At 44.0% G+C, this 16,096-nt stretch overlaps 1 protein-coding gene across 8 annotated transcripts in view; it reads right to left on the bottom strand.

The window, feature by feature from the left end:
- The window catches only part of FAM20B (FAM20B glycosaminoglycan xylosylkinase), a 44,674-nt gene that overhangs the window by 9,505 nt on the left and 19,073 nt on the right, over nt 1–16,096 (bottom strand). For all 8 annotated transcript variants that reach the window (XM_034778933.1, XM_034778936.1, XM_034778940.1 and 5 more), the window contains exons 4-6: nt 15,468–15,577; nt 12,400–12,571; nt 840–1,031 (exon numbers count right to left, since the gene is read on the bottom strand). In XM_034778933.1, the coding sequence (XP_034634824.1) occupies nt 840–1,031; nt 12,400–12,571; nt 15,468–15,577 (474 nt within the window). The remainder of the gene's footprint in view (nt 1–839; nt 1,032–12,399; nt 12,572–15,467; nt 15,578–16,096) is intronic.

Here is a 16,096-nt window from a genome sequence, read left to right as displayed (position 1 = left end):
TCTTCCCTGGTGGGTTCCAGGACTAAGTGCTCCAAGAAGCAGTCAATAATGCCATCTAGAAACTTTATCTCTGCATCCCATCCTGAAGTAATATGTACCCAGTCAGTATAAGGATAGTTGAAATAAACCATTATTACTGAATTGTCTATTTTTATAGCCTCTCTAATCTCTCTGAGCATTTCACAATCACCATCCTGGTCAGGTGGTTGGCAGTATATTCCTACTGTTTTACTCTTATAATTCAAGCATGGAATTTCAATTCATGAAGAGTCTATGGTACTGTTTGATTCATTTATGATTTTTACTATTTTTGACTCTATGCTTTCTTTCACATACAGTAAAAAGAACAGGAATACTTGTAGCACCTTAGAGACTAAAATTTATTTGAGCATAAGCTTTCGTGGGCTAAAACCTACTTCACTGGATGCATGCAGTGGAAAATACAATAGGAAGATATATATACACACACACACACACACACACACACACACACAGAACATGAAACAATGGGTGTTACCATACACACTATAATGAGAGTTATCAGTTAAGGTGAGCTATTACCAGCAGAGGAGAGAGAGGAGGAGGAGAACGGGAAAAAAAGAAAAAAAAATTTTTGTAGTGGTGATTACCACTACAAAAAGTTGTTTTTTTTTCCTTCTCCTCCTCCTCCTCCTCTCTATTATTATATTATTTGAAAGATTTGCCATAAGGAAGATTGACAGAATTTTAGCTTGAGCTATTGCAATGGCTAACTATGGGAAAGGGAGAGTGGGGGAATGGATAACTGCGTGCCGGTTTTCTCATCACCAAGTGGCCACCAACATTAATAAGCTTCCTACCTTTTGGCATTGTCCAAGAGGATGAGCATACTGGCTCCTTCATCATCCTGGAAGCTTTCATAGTGATGTCGGTCAGCATTCCCAATCAAATAATCAAAGACAGCGGTGTCAATGATATCAAGGAGGCGGGGGCCTGAGTCATAAGGTGAGGTCTTCTTCACAGCATCGCAGTAGCTCTCATCATACTCCCACCTGCAGGCAGACAAGGGGAATCAAAGCAATGTCAACCAAGATGGCAATCTACTGCAACCCCCAGGCACCCCTAAGAAGAGACTTGAGCACTTTGCAACAGTTTTAGACAAACATATCAGCTGACCTTTCAAGTTTTGCTTATAGTTGTCTTTTTACTCACTTATCAAAGAGAGTGGTGTTTAAAAAGTGGATTTTTTTAGGGCTGTCAATTAATCGCACTTAATTCATGCAATTAACTCAAAAAAATTAATCACGATTAATTGCCATCTTAATCGCACTGTTAAACAATAGAATACTAATTTAAATTCATTAAATATTTTGGATGTTTTTCTACATTTTCAAATATATTTTCAATTAAAACACAGAATACAAAGTGTACAGTACTCACTTTATTTTTATTACAAATATTTGCACTGTAAAAATAAAAAAAATATTTTTCAGTACAATATTCCTACTGTCTCAATTTATTTTCCTCCATCCAATCCAACTTCTCTCTCTACTGAAAATGACCCAAGCAAAATTACCAGTGACCCCTGCCTGGCCAAGTCTAAAGGCCTTCTCTGTCTACTCATTCTCCTTTATAGCACACAGAAGAAAATATCAGGGTTAGAGTTACTGTGCCCTCTCCCTTTAAGAACTGAAGGTCTGCTGAGGGGGCTCAAAGGGGATAGTTCTGGTCGCAGCAGCAGAATTTTGGTGTGCTATGAAAAGACTGAGCTGAAATGGGGTTGTATAAGCTGTGTGTGTGTTTTTGGACACTAAGTTTAATAAAATCCAGTTTTAAAATGGTCCCTGGTCTGGGAGTGTAACACCTTTGACACAATGATCGTCCTTTATACTCTGAAAACCTCACCTGCATGCATTTCCATGATACAATTTGTCTTCTACTTCTGACTACTCCTTCAGAGTTTTGTTTGGAAGCACCCCATTTTCTTCTCCACTGGTAAGCTTTCAGGGTAGAGCCCTGCATGGGATTTTTTTTAATCCCGCCCCTGCTATTACACTGCTGTACAGTCAAAATGCTTCTGAAATAAATGTAGTCAAACTTTACTAATTCTGGGTCACTGAGAACGAAAATGATGCTTAAAATTGTTGATTGGCTCTAGTTTTCAAGATATGCTATTGGGTCAGTATATACGACCCTTGACTTGGGAATGGCGGTGGATAAGTGAGTTATAAAGGGAAGGGATCTCAATTTAAACCAGAAATGACTAAAATACATCTTTGACTGGATCTATGAATAAATCTATGACTGGGTTTGGACAGTACTTGCTTTTTAGGCAAAACAATGAATGATGCAATCTGAAGCTGGTATTGCGTCATACAGGATATGAATTGCATCATGTTATTCCTAGAAGTCATGGATGATGCAATCATAACAAACTTACATCATTCTGCTGAACAAATTGCCCTATATCAGCTCTAGAAATCATACAGTGTTGTGCTCTCTTATTTGTCAGTGTTTGATTTTGCAAAGGGACACATTTCTGTTTAGCCAAAGTGAGCAGAGATGCCTCGTACTTGTTTGAACAGTGCAGATAACTTCTGCTATGTTTGTGGTGAAGTGACCTTTGCATCACAAAAGCGCAATATAACCACTATGGTTAAGAAAGCCTTTCATCTTTATTTTGGCTGCAAAATTGGAGATCAGGACAAGAGGGGGGCCCCCACACATATGCTGCAACACTTGTGCAACAAATCTTCGCCAGTGGTTGAACAGGAAAAGGAAATCTGTGACTTTTGCAGTGCCAATGATTTGGAGAGAGCCAACAGATCATACCAGCAATTGTTACTTCTGCATGGTGCCTCCAGTTGGGAAAGGTGTGTCAAAGAAGAAAAAGTGGACTGTGCATTATCCAAACATTCCATCAGCTATACGCCCAGTACCCCATGGAGAAGGACTGCCGGTTCCTGATGCACCAGAATCATTCTCACTTGAGTCAGACGAGGAAGAGGATGAAACTTCTGGTCCTGAACCATCAATGTCACAGGACCCACATTTTCTCCCATCCTCCTCCTCTGAACCACACCTCATAACACAAGGTGAACAGAATGACCTTGTCAGGGATTTGGAACTACCCAAGAGTAAGGCAGAGCTGTTGGGCTCCAGACTATAGCAGTGGAATCTCCTGGCAGGCGATGTTAGGGTTTCCATATTCCGTGACCGTCAAAAGGATCTTGTCCCATTCTTCTTCATGGAAGGTGATCTTGTAGCCTGCAACAACATCGATGGTGTGATGGCAGCCCTCAACATCGTTCACGATCCAGATGAGTGGAGACTGTTCATTGATTCATCGAAGACGAGTCTTAAAGCTGTTTTACTGCATAATGGCAATGTTTTGCCATCAATTCCAGTTGGTCATGCAGTCCATATGAAGGAAACCTATGACATGAAACAACTTTTGAGGTGCATAAACTATGACCAACATCAGTGGCAGCTTTGTGGCGATTTGAAGGTTGTTGCTCTCTTGCTTAGTCTGCAGACTCGATACACAAAGTACTGCTGTTTTCTCTGCGAATGGGATAGTCGTGCAAGAGATTCCCACTACATCAAGAAAGATTGGCCACTCCGACAGTCATTGGAGCCTGGGAGGAAAAGTGTTCAGCATCCACCACTTGTTGAATCAAGGAAGATTTTGTGACCACCCTTCCACATCAAGCTGGGTCTGATGAAGAACTTTGTCAAGGCCATTGACAAAACACAAGCAGCTTTCAAGTACCTCCGTGGAAAATTTCCAAGGTTAAGTGAAGCTAAGATAAAGGAAGGTGTCTTTGTTGGTCCTCAGATTCGTGAACTTCTTCGAGATGATGCATTTGACCATGCACTGTGTGGCAAGGAAAAGACGGCATGGAAAGCCTTCCACTTAGTGGCAATACATTTTCTCGGAAACAACAAGGCAGACAACTACAGGTTGTTGGTGGAAAACCTCCTCAAGGCATACAAAAGCCTTGGTTGCAATATGTCACTAAAGATACATTTTTTGCACTCTCATCTAGATTTTTTTCCACCGAACTGCGGAGCAGTGAGTGACGAGCACAGCGAGTGATTTCACCAGGACATTGCAACAATGGAGAAACGCTATCGGGGCAAATGGAGCCCATCAATGCTTGCAGACTATTGCTGGACAGTGACAAGAGATGCTCCATTTAATGAATGCAAGAGACAAGCCAAGAAGCGCCGAGTAGACACTGAATAGGACTAAACTATGTACTTAATAGTTTTTTGCCTTTTGTTTCATAATACATTTTATTTATATAGCCCTTTTGCTAATTTTTAAAGTGTTACATAAACAGGACAGGTGAAATATTATCATGTAAAGCAACCATAAACACATGAAAAGACCTAGGTTTACAATTTATGATTAAAACTCTACTATCTACACAATATACAGAGACATAAAATGTAAAAACTTAAATATCTTAGAAACAGTAGCCAATCAGTTGTTTTAATTGTCATATTTGAATTAAGCACATCAAAATACATAATAAATAGCACATTTTATCTCTGAAGCAGACGACTTCTCAAAAATTGTAGACCAGTGTTATAGCAGTGGGTGCTGCGGGATCCCAGTCCTGCTGCAGGGCTCTATTTCAGGATTCTCTATCTTCTCTCCTTTCTATATACTCATTCTCTATGTCTGGGGTCCTCAAACTCTTTCATTCTGCAGACCACTGTACAGAAATCTCTTATGGAACAGCTCCATTCCCAATACCCAAACCCACAGAGCTTACTTCTCAAATTATTTCAATCTTTAGACCACCAAGAAGTGCTCCATGGATAACATTTTGAGAATTGTTGCCCACCCCAGCAGTTTCATGCTGATTTCACTATGAAAATTTATCTCCAGTGTCTACCCGCACTACTCCATCCTCAACATCCTGCCACTGTTTCAACCTCAAAAGTGGCAAAAGGGACAAAGTGGCTTTCCTCCCAAAGCTTTTCTTCCCCCTTCATTATCAGAGTTAACAACTCCATTCTTTTCCTAGTTACCAAGCCTTGCAACATGGGCGTTATGTCCACCTCTCCACAGCCAGGCTCTTGCTAAGGGTATGTCTACACTACGAAATTAGGTTGAATTTATAGAAGCCGGTTTTATAGAAATCGGTTTTATACAGTCAATTGTGTCCCCCCCCCACATAAAATGCTCTAAGTGCATTAAGTCGGCGGACCGTGTCCACAGTACCTAGGCTAGCGTTGACTTCCGGAGCGTTGCACTGTGGGTAGCTATCCCACAGTTCCCGCAGTCTCAGCCGCCCACTGGAATTCTGGGTTGAGATCTCAATGCCTGATGATGCAAAAACAGTGTCGCGGGGGGTTCTGGGTACGTCGTCAGGCCCCTCCCTTCTGTCAGAGCAACAGCAGACAATCGATTTGCGCCTGTTTACCTGGGTTACCTGTGCAGACAACATACCATGGCAAGCACGGAGCCCGCTCAGCTCACTGTCACCAGATGTCATCTGGGTGCCGGCAGACGTGGTACTGCATTGCTACACAGCAGCAGCTAATTGCCTTTTGGCAGTAGACGGTGCAGTATGACTGGTAGCCGTCATCAGCTATCTGGGTGCTAGCAGACGTGGGGCTGCATTGCTATACAGCAGCAGCTCCTTGCCTTTTGTAAGTAGATTGTGTATTACGATTGATATCGGTCATCATCATATTCCTCAGTGAGTTCGATCAGAGGCACCTGGGCAGACACATTTTGTCTCCTGGAGACTCAGTCCTGCCGGCAGTCCTATTGAACCGTCTTGACGATGATGGCTAGCAGTCATAGTACAGCATCTTCTGCCAAGCACCCAGAAAATGCCGATGGATATCAGTCATGCTGCACTGTCTGCTGCCAGCTTAAGATGTAAAAAAATAGATGGACCAGATTTGTTCTGTATTCATTTGCTTCCCCCTCCCTCCGTGAAATCAACTGCCTGCTAAACCCAGGGTTTTGAGTTCAATCTTTGGGGGGGCCATTCTGTGCGACAGTTGTTTGTGTTTCTCCCTGATGCACAGCCACCTTTGTTGATTTTAATTCCCTGTACCTGTAATCCATGTCGTCACTTGCCCCTCCCTCCCTCCGTCAGACAATAGTTTCGCACCTTTTTTCAGCGCAGACACCATAGCACTGGGATCATGGAGCCCGCTCAGATCACTGCGGCAATTATGAGCACTATGAACACCACGCGCATTGTCCTGGAGTATATGCAGAGCCAGAACATGCCAAAGCAAAAGCAGGTGAGGAGGCGATTGCAGCGCGGCGACGAGAGTGATGAGGAAATTGACATGGACATAGACCTCTCACAAAGTACAGGCCCCAGCAATGTGCAAATCATGGTGTTACTGGGGCAGGTTCATGCCGTGGAATGCCGATTCTGGTCCCAGGAAACAAGCACAGACTGGTGGGATCGCATCGTGTTGCAGGTGTGGGACGATTCCCAGTGGTTGCAAAACTTTCGCATGCATAAGGGCACCTTCATGGAACATTGTGACTTGCTTTCCCCTGCCCTGAAGCGCCAGAATACCAAGATGAGAGCAGCCCTCACAGTTGAGAAGCAAGTGGCGATAGCCCTGTGGAAGCTTGCAACGCCAGACAGCTACTGGTCAGTCGGGAATCAATTTGGAGTGGGCAAATCTACTGTGGGGGCTGCTGTGATCCAAGTAGCCAACGTCATCAAAGACCTGCTGATATCAAGGGTAGTGACTCTGGGAAACGTGCAGGTCATAGTGGATGGCTTTGCTGCAATGGGATTCCCAAACTGTGTTGGGGCGACAGACGGAACCCGTATCCCTATCTTGTCACCGGAGCACCAAGCCACTGAGTAAATAAACCGCAAGGGATACTTTTCAATGCTGCTGCAATGCCATGGCTCATGAAGCCATACACAGGCAGCCTGGACAGTAGTCAGGACCTGTTCAACTATAGGCTGAGCAAGTGCCAAATGGTGGTGGAATGTGCATTTGGACGTTTAAAAGCGCGCTGGCGCAGTTTACTGACTCGGATAGACCTCAGCGAAGCCAATATTCCAATTGTTATTGCTGCTTGCTGTGCGCTCCACAATATCTATGAAAGTAAGGGGGAGACATTTATGGCGGGGTGGGAGGTTGAGGCAAATCACCTGGCCGCTGATTACGCGCAGCCAGACACCAGGGCGGTTAGAAGAGTACAGCAGGGCACGGTGCGCATCAGAGAAGCTTTGAAAACGAGTTTTGTGACTTGGCCAGGCTACGGTGTGAAGCTTCTGTTTGTTTCTCCTTGATGAACCCTCCGCACCCCGGTTCACTCTACTTCCCTGTAAACTAACCACCTTCCCCTCCCCCTTCGAGCACCGCTTGCAAATGCAATGAAGTCATTGTTACTTCACATTCATGCATTCTTTATTAGTTCATCACACAACTAGGGGGATAACTGCCAAGGTAGCCCGGGAGGGGTGGGGGAGGAGGGAAGGAAAAGGACACACTGCAGTTTAAAACTTTAAAACTTATTGAAGGCCAGCCTTCTGATGCTTGGGCAATCATCTGGGGTGGAGTGACTGGGTGGCCGGAGGCCCCCGCACCGCGTTCTTGGGCGTCTGGGTGAGGTGGCTATGGAACTTCGGGAGGAGGGCTGTTGGTTACAGAGGGGCTGTAGCGGCAGTCTCTGCTCCTGCTGCCTTTCCTGCAGCTCAACCATACGCTGGAGCGTATCAGTTTGATGCTCCAGCAGCCGGAGCATCGACTCTTGCCTTCTGTCAGCAAGCTGACGCCACCTATCCTCTTCAGCCCGCCACTTGCGCTCTTCAGCCCGCCACCTCTCCTCTAGTTCATATTGTGCTTTTCTGTAGTCTGACATTGACTGTCTCCACGCATTCTGCTGTGCTCTGTCAGCATGGGAGGACATCTGGAGCTCCGAGAACATATCATCCCGAGTCCGCCGTTTTCTCCTTCTAATCTTCACTAGCCTCTGTGAAGGAGAAACATTTGCAGCTGGTGGAGGAGAAGGGAGAGGTGGTTAAAAAAAGACACATTTTAGAGAACAATGGGTACACTCTTTCACGTTAAATTTTGCTGTTCACATTACACAGCACATGTGCTTTCATTACGAGGTCGCATTTTTCCTCTTATATTGAGGGCCTGACGGTTTGGTGTGAGAGATCACCCACGCAGTGCCAGGCAACATATTTCGGCTTGCAGGCAGCTATGGTCAGCCACAGTCTTTTGGCTTTTTTAACCTTCTCAACATGTGGGAATGGTTTCAAACAGTAGCGCCCTCATTTCCCATACCAAGCACCCGTTGGGTTGGCCATTTAAAATGGGTTTGCAATGTAAAAGGAGGGGCTGCGGTTTCCGGGTTAACATGCAGCACAAACCCAACTACCCCCCCCCCCAATTCTCTGGGATGATCACTTCACCCCTCCCCCCTACCGAGTGGCTAACAGCGGGGAACATTTCTGTTCAGCCAGGCAGGAACGGGCACCTCTGAATGTCCCCTTAATAAAATCACCCCATTTCAACCAGGCGACCGTGAATGATATCGCTCTCCTGAGGATAACAAAGGGAGACAAGGAATGGATGTTATCTGCATGCCAGGACCATACGCTGCCATGCTTTGTCATGCAATGATTCCAGACTACGTGCTACTGGCCTGGCGTGGTAAAGTGTCCTACCATGGCAGACGGGATAAGGCAGCCCTCCCCAGAAACCTTTTGCAAAGGCTTTGGGAGTACATGAAGGAGAGCTTTCTGGAGATGTCCCTGGAGGATTTCTGCTCCATCCCCATAAACGTTAACAGACTTTTCCAGTAGCTGTACTGGCCGCGATTGCCAGGGCAAATTAATCATTAAACACGCTTGCTTTTAAACCATGTGTAATATTTACAAAGGTACACTCACCAGAGGTCCCTTGTGTGCCCTCAGGGTCTGGGAGCACGTCTTGGGTGAGTTCGGGGGTTACTGGTTCCAGGTCCAGGATGATAAACATATCCTGGCTGTTGGGGAAACCGGTTTCTCTGCTTCCTTGCTGCTGCGAGCTACCTACATTACCTCCATCCTCATCTTCCTCATACCCCGAACCCGCTTCCCTGTTGCATGATTCTCTATTGATGGAGTCAAAGCACACGGTTGGGGTAGTGGTGGCTGCACCCCCTAGCATGGCATGCAGCTCCGCGTAGAAGCGGCATGTTTGCAGCTCTGCCCCGGACCTTCCGTTTGCCTCTCTGGCTTTGTGGTAGGCTTGCCTTAGCTCCTTAATTTTCACACGGCACTGCTGTGCGTCCCTGTTATGGCCTCTGTCCTTCATGGCCTTTGAGACTTTTTCTAATATTTTGCCATTTTGTTTATTGCTACAGAGTTCAGCTAGCACTGATTCATCTCCCCATATGGCGAGCAGATCCCATACCTCCCGTTCTGTCCATGCTGGAGCTCTTTTGCAATCCTGGGACTCCATCATGGTCACCTGTGCTCTCCACGCTGGGCAAACAGGAAATGAAATTCAAAAGTTCGCGGGGCTTTTCCTGTCTACCTGGTCAGTGCATCTGAGTTGAGAGTGCTGTCCAGAGCGGTCACAATGAAGCACTGTGGGATAGCTCCCAGAGGCCAGTAACATCGAATTCCGTCCACACTACCCCAAATCCGACCTGCAAAGAACGATTTTAGCGCTAATCCCCTCATCGGAGGTGGAGTAAAGAAACCGGTTTAAAGGGCCCTTTAAGTCGAAAAAAAGGGCTTCATCGTGTGGACGTGTCCAGGCTTAATTCGATTTAACGCTACTAAATTCGACCTAAACTAGTAGGGTAGACCAGGCCTCAGACTTGTCGTTTCTTCCTCTTTCTCAAATCCATTCTTCCTCTCCACACAATCTGCTAATACTTGGATTTATGCCCTACCCATCTGTCATCTTTACTAGTAATAAGTACAACTTATACAGCACCTTCCATCCATGGATCTCAAAATTCTTCACAAAACATTAACTAAGACTGAAAACCCCAAAGAAGGTTTGTATTCCCATTTTACAAAATGGAGAGGTTAACTGACCTGCCCAAAGTCAGAGTGAGTCAGCAGCAGAGGCAGAAATAGAATTTAGCTGCTATAACCATTACCAATGCTGTCTTCCAGAGGACAGGAATAAGTTCTATGCTGGTCTCCCTGTATCTCACCTATCCTCTATCCAAAATACTGTGGGCCAAAGTCTTCTCCTCTTATTGCTCTGACAGTCCTCAAATCCTTTCACTGGCTTCCTCCTTTTCTTCCTGCATCAAGCCCAAACTCCATGTCTTCACCTTCAATATTCTGTACATCGCTCCGACATCTCATCTTATATTTCTTCCTATGCCCCAGGCACACTCTATGTGTTACTCATACCACTCTCCTAAATGCTCCCCTGCCTCCTCCTCACAGTCTTTAATTCATATTTTTTATGACAGCTCTTACTCCACTTGGAACAGCTTTCCCTTTCCCCTGCACCATGCTACATTCCCCTTTCTATTCACCATTTGTCAATCAAGTTACCACACTGATCTTTCTCCAGCACCATCTGCTCCTACATTTACTTCTGATAATTTGTATTCTATTGAAGAGTTTAATTGTACTCCGAAGGTCAGGGATCTTATCTAGTACATGGTTGTAGAAAGCTATGTACACTAATGGCACTAAATGAATAATGTTAAACAGGATTATTCAAGACAGAGCAGAAGCAGCAGCTTTGAGAAGAAAAACTCCTACACAAATATCTTCCATAATTAGGAGCAGCAGAAAGGACATTACATGCCATATGGAACATACGCATATTTCTTCCCCTAATCCTGAAGACAGGTTTCCAAAGAGTGAAAGCAGCAATATAGTTAAGTACATGACAAAAGAGCAATGTTATTTGATCCTATCTGGATGGGCAAGAACAAAGTATTTTATAACGTAAGGATTGTCATGTTAGACCTGGAGCTTGTCTACACAGTGGGGTAAGGCACTTTATGGAAGTGTGATTTCTGAAGTGCACTAAAGTGTTGTGCATTTATAATCCACATAGACCCTGCTGGTGTGCTTTAACATCATGGTGTTTGAAATAGTACTATGCTAGAGCACACATGGGAACTTATAATGCACACCAACAGGGTTACAATTAATGCATAACACCTTAGTGTGCTTTAAAATCATGCCCTTATAGTATGCAGACAAGCTCTAGCTCTCACTCCAACATGCTAGAACATAGCATAAATGGGCCCTCTAAGTTGAGAAACAACTTCTTAACAGAAACAAAATGTTTCCTGTTCTCTTTTCCACAAATACATCATCAAGTGATCTATCCCCTATCATCCATTCCCAGCTTCTGGCAAACAGAGACTAGGAACACCATCCCTGCCCATCCTGGCTAATTGCCATCGATGGACCTATCCCTCCATGAATGTATCTAGTTCTTTTTTGAACCCTGTTATAGTCTTGGCCTTCACAACCACCTCTGGCAAGGAGTTCCACACACACACAAAAGTTCAGATTCTTTCTGTGAATAGCTAGCTAGTTAGAAACTGATGGAAACAGCTAAACCAAAAATCTAGTTTAGCAAACAAGATTTCAGGGGCTGAAAATGTTTTTCTGGTCACTTGTCCTGGATCAATGCTTGGCAAAGTTTACTGAGCTTGAAATTATTTGGGCTAGTCCTGGCAAAGTTTTTTTAACCTAATGAGTTTTTGAGATACCGTGTCTGTCTTATAATTTTCAGGCCCACACTGGTCTCCGTCTAACAGTGCTCTTTGGACATGGGTCCAGATCCCTACACGTTGCTAGTATACAAACAACTTTTCAGTTCTAAACTATTTAAGGTGAGATATACTTTGCACAAAATACACAAAAATTTGATCTTTAAAAAAAAAAAAAAAAATAGAAGAGAACTTCATCTCTTCCAAGCTCCACAGAATCTCCCTTAAACACACTGAAATTACTTTGGTATGAAAGCTTTTGACACAGGTCCACAACAAAAAAACCCACAAAAATAGAACCAATAAAAACCCATGAAATTAGGCAAAAAGACTAACTCAGTGTCACAGGATTCTGTTAAGCCAAATAGGGGCACAGTATAAAAGAAAGCCTCAACAGTGAGAGGTAAGCAGCTGAGATTCCTCAGTCAACTCGGGTATGGCTGAATCGCTCACTGACTTGTGTGGCAAGTTACTTTCAAGGGAAAAAGTGGGGAAAAAAATGACACTTCGCATTCCTGGATGTCCACAGGATTTTTTCCCTCTCCCTCAAATTAATGCTTGTCCCATGAGAGGCCTTCACTAGTAGTTCTGGTTCAAGAAAACTGGCTGAAAGTTCCTATGGATCTTGTGAATCTTTAAACAGCGCAAGACACGGCTAAGCATGCAAAGATTGGTGTACTTTGAACTGCTGCAGTAGGCCTATCGGGTTCTTATACCTGGCCAATTTGCCTTCACGGTAAGTCCTTCCCCAAGGATGCCGGTGCTTCTGAAGAGGCCAGACATCCGGCAGCCATAGTGTGACTGACCCCTCCATGGTATCTCCATCAGCACAAGCTGGTTCTGTTTCTCGACAATAGTAGCACTTCCCATAGAAACAGGTACTATTACCTTCAAAAACAAAAAAAACATATCACAAGAACAGCAGTAACTCTATGGAAGCCCAAACAAAAGAGAGGAGCAGCCTGAAGGACCTTTAGAGAGATTTCCACAAAGAAGTCCTTTCAATAGTTCACTTCATTTTGCCTTCCTCTTCCTTCTCTCAAGAGGAAACCAAAACTTCTCTTTTTCTTTTGGAAAAAAGTTCCAAATGGAGAGAGAACCAACAGGAATTATTCATCTTTGACAAGATGAAAAGCTCACTTTAAAAGGATCCACTGAATAGACAAGGGAAAACACACACACAAAAAACTACATTAGAAGAACATTATTAAGTTTGCAAAGTGAAGCACTCAGACATTAGGAAATTCAAAAATTTCTTGTGCTAACATGCTCAGGGTCTAATGGACTGCATATGTGGGGTTGGGAAGGAATCTTTCACCAGGTCGCATTGGCAGTGATTCTGGGGGGTAATTTGCCTTCCCCTGCAGCATGTGGGCACGGGTCATTTGCCAGGATTATCTGGGTATACCTCCTTTAAACTTGTCCTTTACAAAGGACTCAGGCACTGGTTCATCTCTGTCCTTCCTAGTCTCTGCTTGTAGCACATAATAGCCTGACTTAATTTCGGTTGTTGGATTTAGCAGGAGGGGGCTGGTGGCCTGTGATATACAGGAGGCCAGACTATATGATCTGGACACCCTTTCTGGCCTTAAATTCTGCGACTATGACATTGAACAACGAAGAGGAAACAAAATACTGAATTAGTTGCTCATTAAGTGAGCACTAACATCCAATGCAGTGAATGAGAGAGGGGTCTAGTGGGAAAAAATAGTATTTGATCATGCACAAAGGGGTCAAATTAAGGTTGCACAGGCAATCTTAATTCTGGCATTTCCTAACTTCTGAGTGCTTGGCTTTGCAATCTTATAATTAAGTTTTTGTGTTATATCCTAGGTTTAACAAAAAAAAAAAAGTGCAAATGGGGGTGGGGAGAATTCCACCATTCTGACACCTACTTGGGTCATCTGCAGGATTGGATCCTTTAAAACTCTATTGCAAAGACCTCTGCCATTCGCGCAAATGGAGTAGCTGATAGCAATAGTAGGTTGTCATCCTCTATGTGGACTAGTTCTGGGCGGGGCGGTGGATGGGACACTGCCAGAGGATTTCACTGCTTCTGACAGCAGAGAAATGATGAGACTCAGGAATCTTATGTTCCATTCCAGGCTTTGGAGAGAAGTGTGTTCTAATAGGCAAAGACTCTTCTGCCTATCCCTCCCTGCCCCTGCCCCTTCACCTTGACCCCTGCTGCTACATCCTTCCAATCTGTTTCACCCCCATCTCCAAGTCCCAGGCTCTTGCCCAGCCAGCCCTAGTTCCTCTGCACCTTCTGGCTCCTCATTCCCAGTTTCCCCTCTCAGCTCCTCATTTAATCTGCTTCTTTTCTCCCAACCTCCAGTCACCCAACCACCTTGTCCCCCACCCTGGTTCCTCATCCAATCTCCTCACACACTGCCCCGGTTCTTTGTCCTGACCCACTCCTCTGCACCCCATCACCGTAGGTTTGGCTCTTGTCCCCTTTGCTTTCAAATCAGACAGATTCCCCCTCCATGCTGCTTTGGCATCAGCAAACGGAGCACTGACAGCAAAAGAGACACTGGCTCCATGCTCCATACAACGCTCCTAGCCACAGCAAAGACAACAGCTGCGAGTAGAGAGAGTCCTCCTTTAGACCCTGGCTGCAGCCAGCCTAGTGGGGATGGAATCTTCAAATTTTTAAAAGGATTATAACTTGGCCAAATTTAGTCAGATTTCATAGGGGTAGCAACAGGCACATCCCTGACACAAAAGCCACCATGTTTCTAAATTTCAAGTCCCTATTCCACAGAATGGGGGCACAAGAGACCTCCCTCCTTAAAAAAAAAAAAAAGTTGCCTGAATTTTTGAACATAGGCGAAACAACAATTTTTCATTAGCCTCATTTTCTGAGGCAGCTGAACCATTTTGACTGAAATTACAAAAACACACACAACCTCAGCATGAAGCAGAGACCTGGCATGGTATATTTCAGCCTGAACAGTTAAAGTTTGGCAGAGTTATAAACAATTGAAAATATAGTCTTATAACTGGAAGTGTCTGACAACCTTAATAATAAGTGCTACCAGCCCTGCCTATCATGCATACATAAAAACAATACATTGTTAATGAACAGTTGTCTAAATATGTTTTCTGACAAAGAAATATGATGCTTTATAATCTGACTGAAGTACTAATGGTTGTAGCACAGGGCATTTTCTGAGGCATAATGACCAGCTGGCAGGACTCTGCCCTTGAGCCATTAACCCCCAGAAAATACCCCATCAACATTACTACTATAAATTAAATGTATGAAACTGTTCTGGGACATTTAGTTATGAACATCTTATCCCATTCTATAACCATGTTGCTATGCCAGGCACACTGTTGGTGCTACACAAACATCATCATCCATCACCATCTTGTATATTAGCAAGCCACATCATTCCAACCGTCCATTCAGTTTACTCAGAGTAAAATATAATTCCATTTTTTCAATTCAGGTCTATTTCTAAATTCTTCTGACTGCTTTTGACATTAGGAAGAAAATACTTATTCAAACAAATGTCTACAAAAGGGAACGTACTAAAATTACAGGCAAACCAAAGTATTTTTTGTTGAAAAATAATCCCACCCCCGTTTCCCCACCAAACAAGGTTATACCAGTGTTAAAATCCCTCCGAAGGGCTGGAACCAGTTTATCAGGTTCCTATATAGTAGTTAACTGTTCTACAGTTATGTCAGTTTCCCACTGCTCTTTTTTTTTTTTTTTTTTTTAAACAAACAAGCTTATTTTCAATGGGCTGCACAATACCTAGAACCCACTTACCCAGCATCAGGAATGTACTCAGCAGCTGCTCTGTTGCAACAGGTTTGATCTCTGTACGCAGATTCACAAACCTGCCAATCACCAGTGGAGCTCGCCGGAAACCCAGAATTCTGTTTCAGGGAGGGAAGAGGGGTGACAGAGTATGAGCATTTTAACAGGAATAGCAGTTTCAAATCTAAAAACCACATCAGATCTCCAAGCCACTGAGCAAATTCAAAGATGGTTGCCTTATAGCAGGTGCTAAGCTTGGAACCCCATTGGAAATTAACCCTTCACCATTTGTACCTTCTATCTTCTTTCAAGACTTTCCTTTGGCTAAGGAGGGCTGGATGTACGAGACTCCCTTTACAGCCCATCAGCAATGCCCCTATATTGGTCTGAGTGGTCACTGCAGAGCAGCATGAAATGCACCTTTTCTTCAAGGGCCAAATACAGTGTCTTCACAGAACTCAACCCCAGAAATGAGACCTCATATCACAAAATATATTGTCTCTCATGTAGCAGCTCAAAGCAACCACAACAGGGCGTTGGGCTGGCCACATGGAAAGATAATTTATACTAATTCCCAGAAACTACCTGATAAACTCTGTTGTAATTTAAACTCCAATTCAGTTAAACTTGAGAGCAGA

The sequence above is a fragment of the Trachemys scripta genome, chromosome 8 (assembly GCF_013100865.1).
Source record: "Trachemys scripta elegans isolate TJP31775 chromosome 8, CAS_Tse_1.0, whole genome shotgun sequence".
Lineage (NCBI taxonomy): Eukaryota > Metazoa > Chordata > Testudines > Emydidae > Trachemys > Trachemys scripta.
This window is presented reverse-complemented; position numbering and strand designations above follow the sequence as displayed.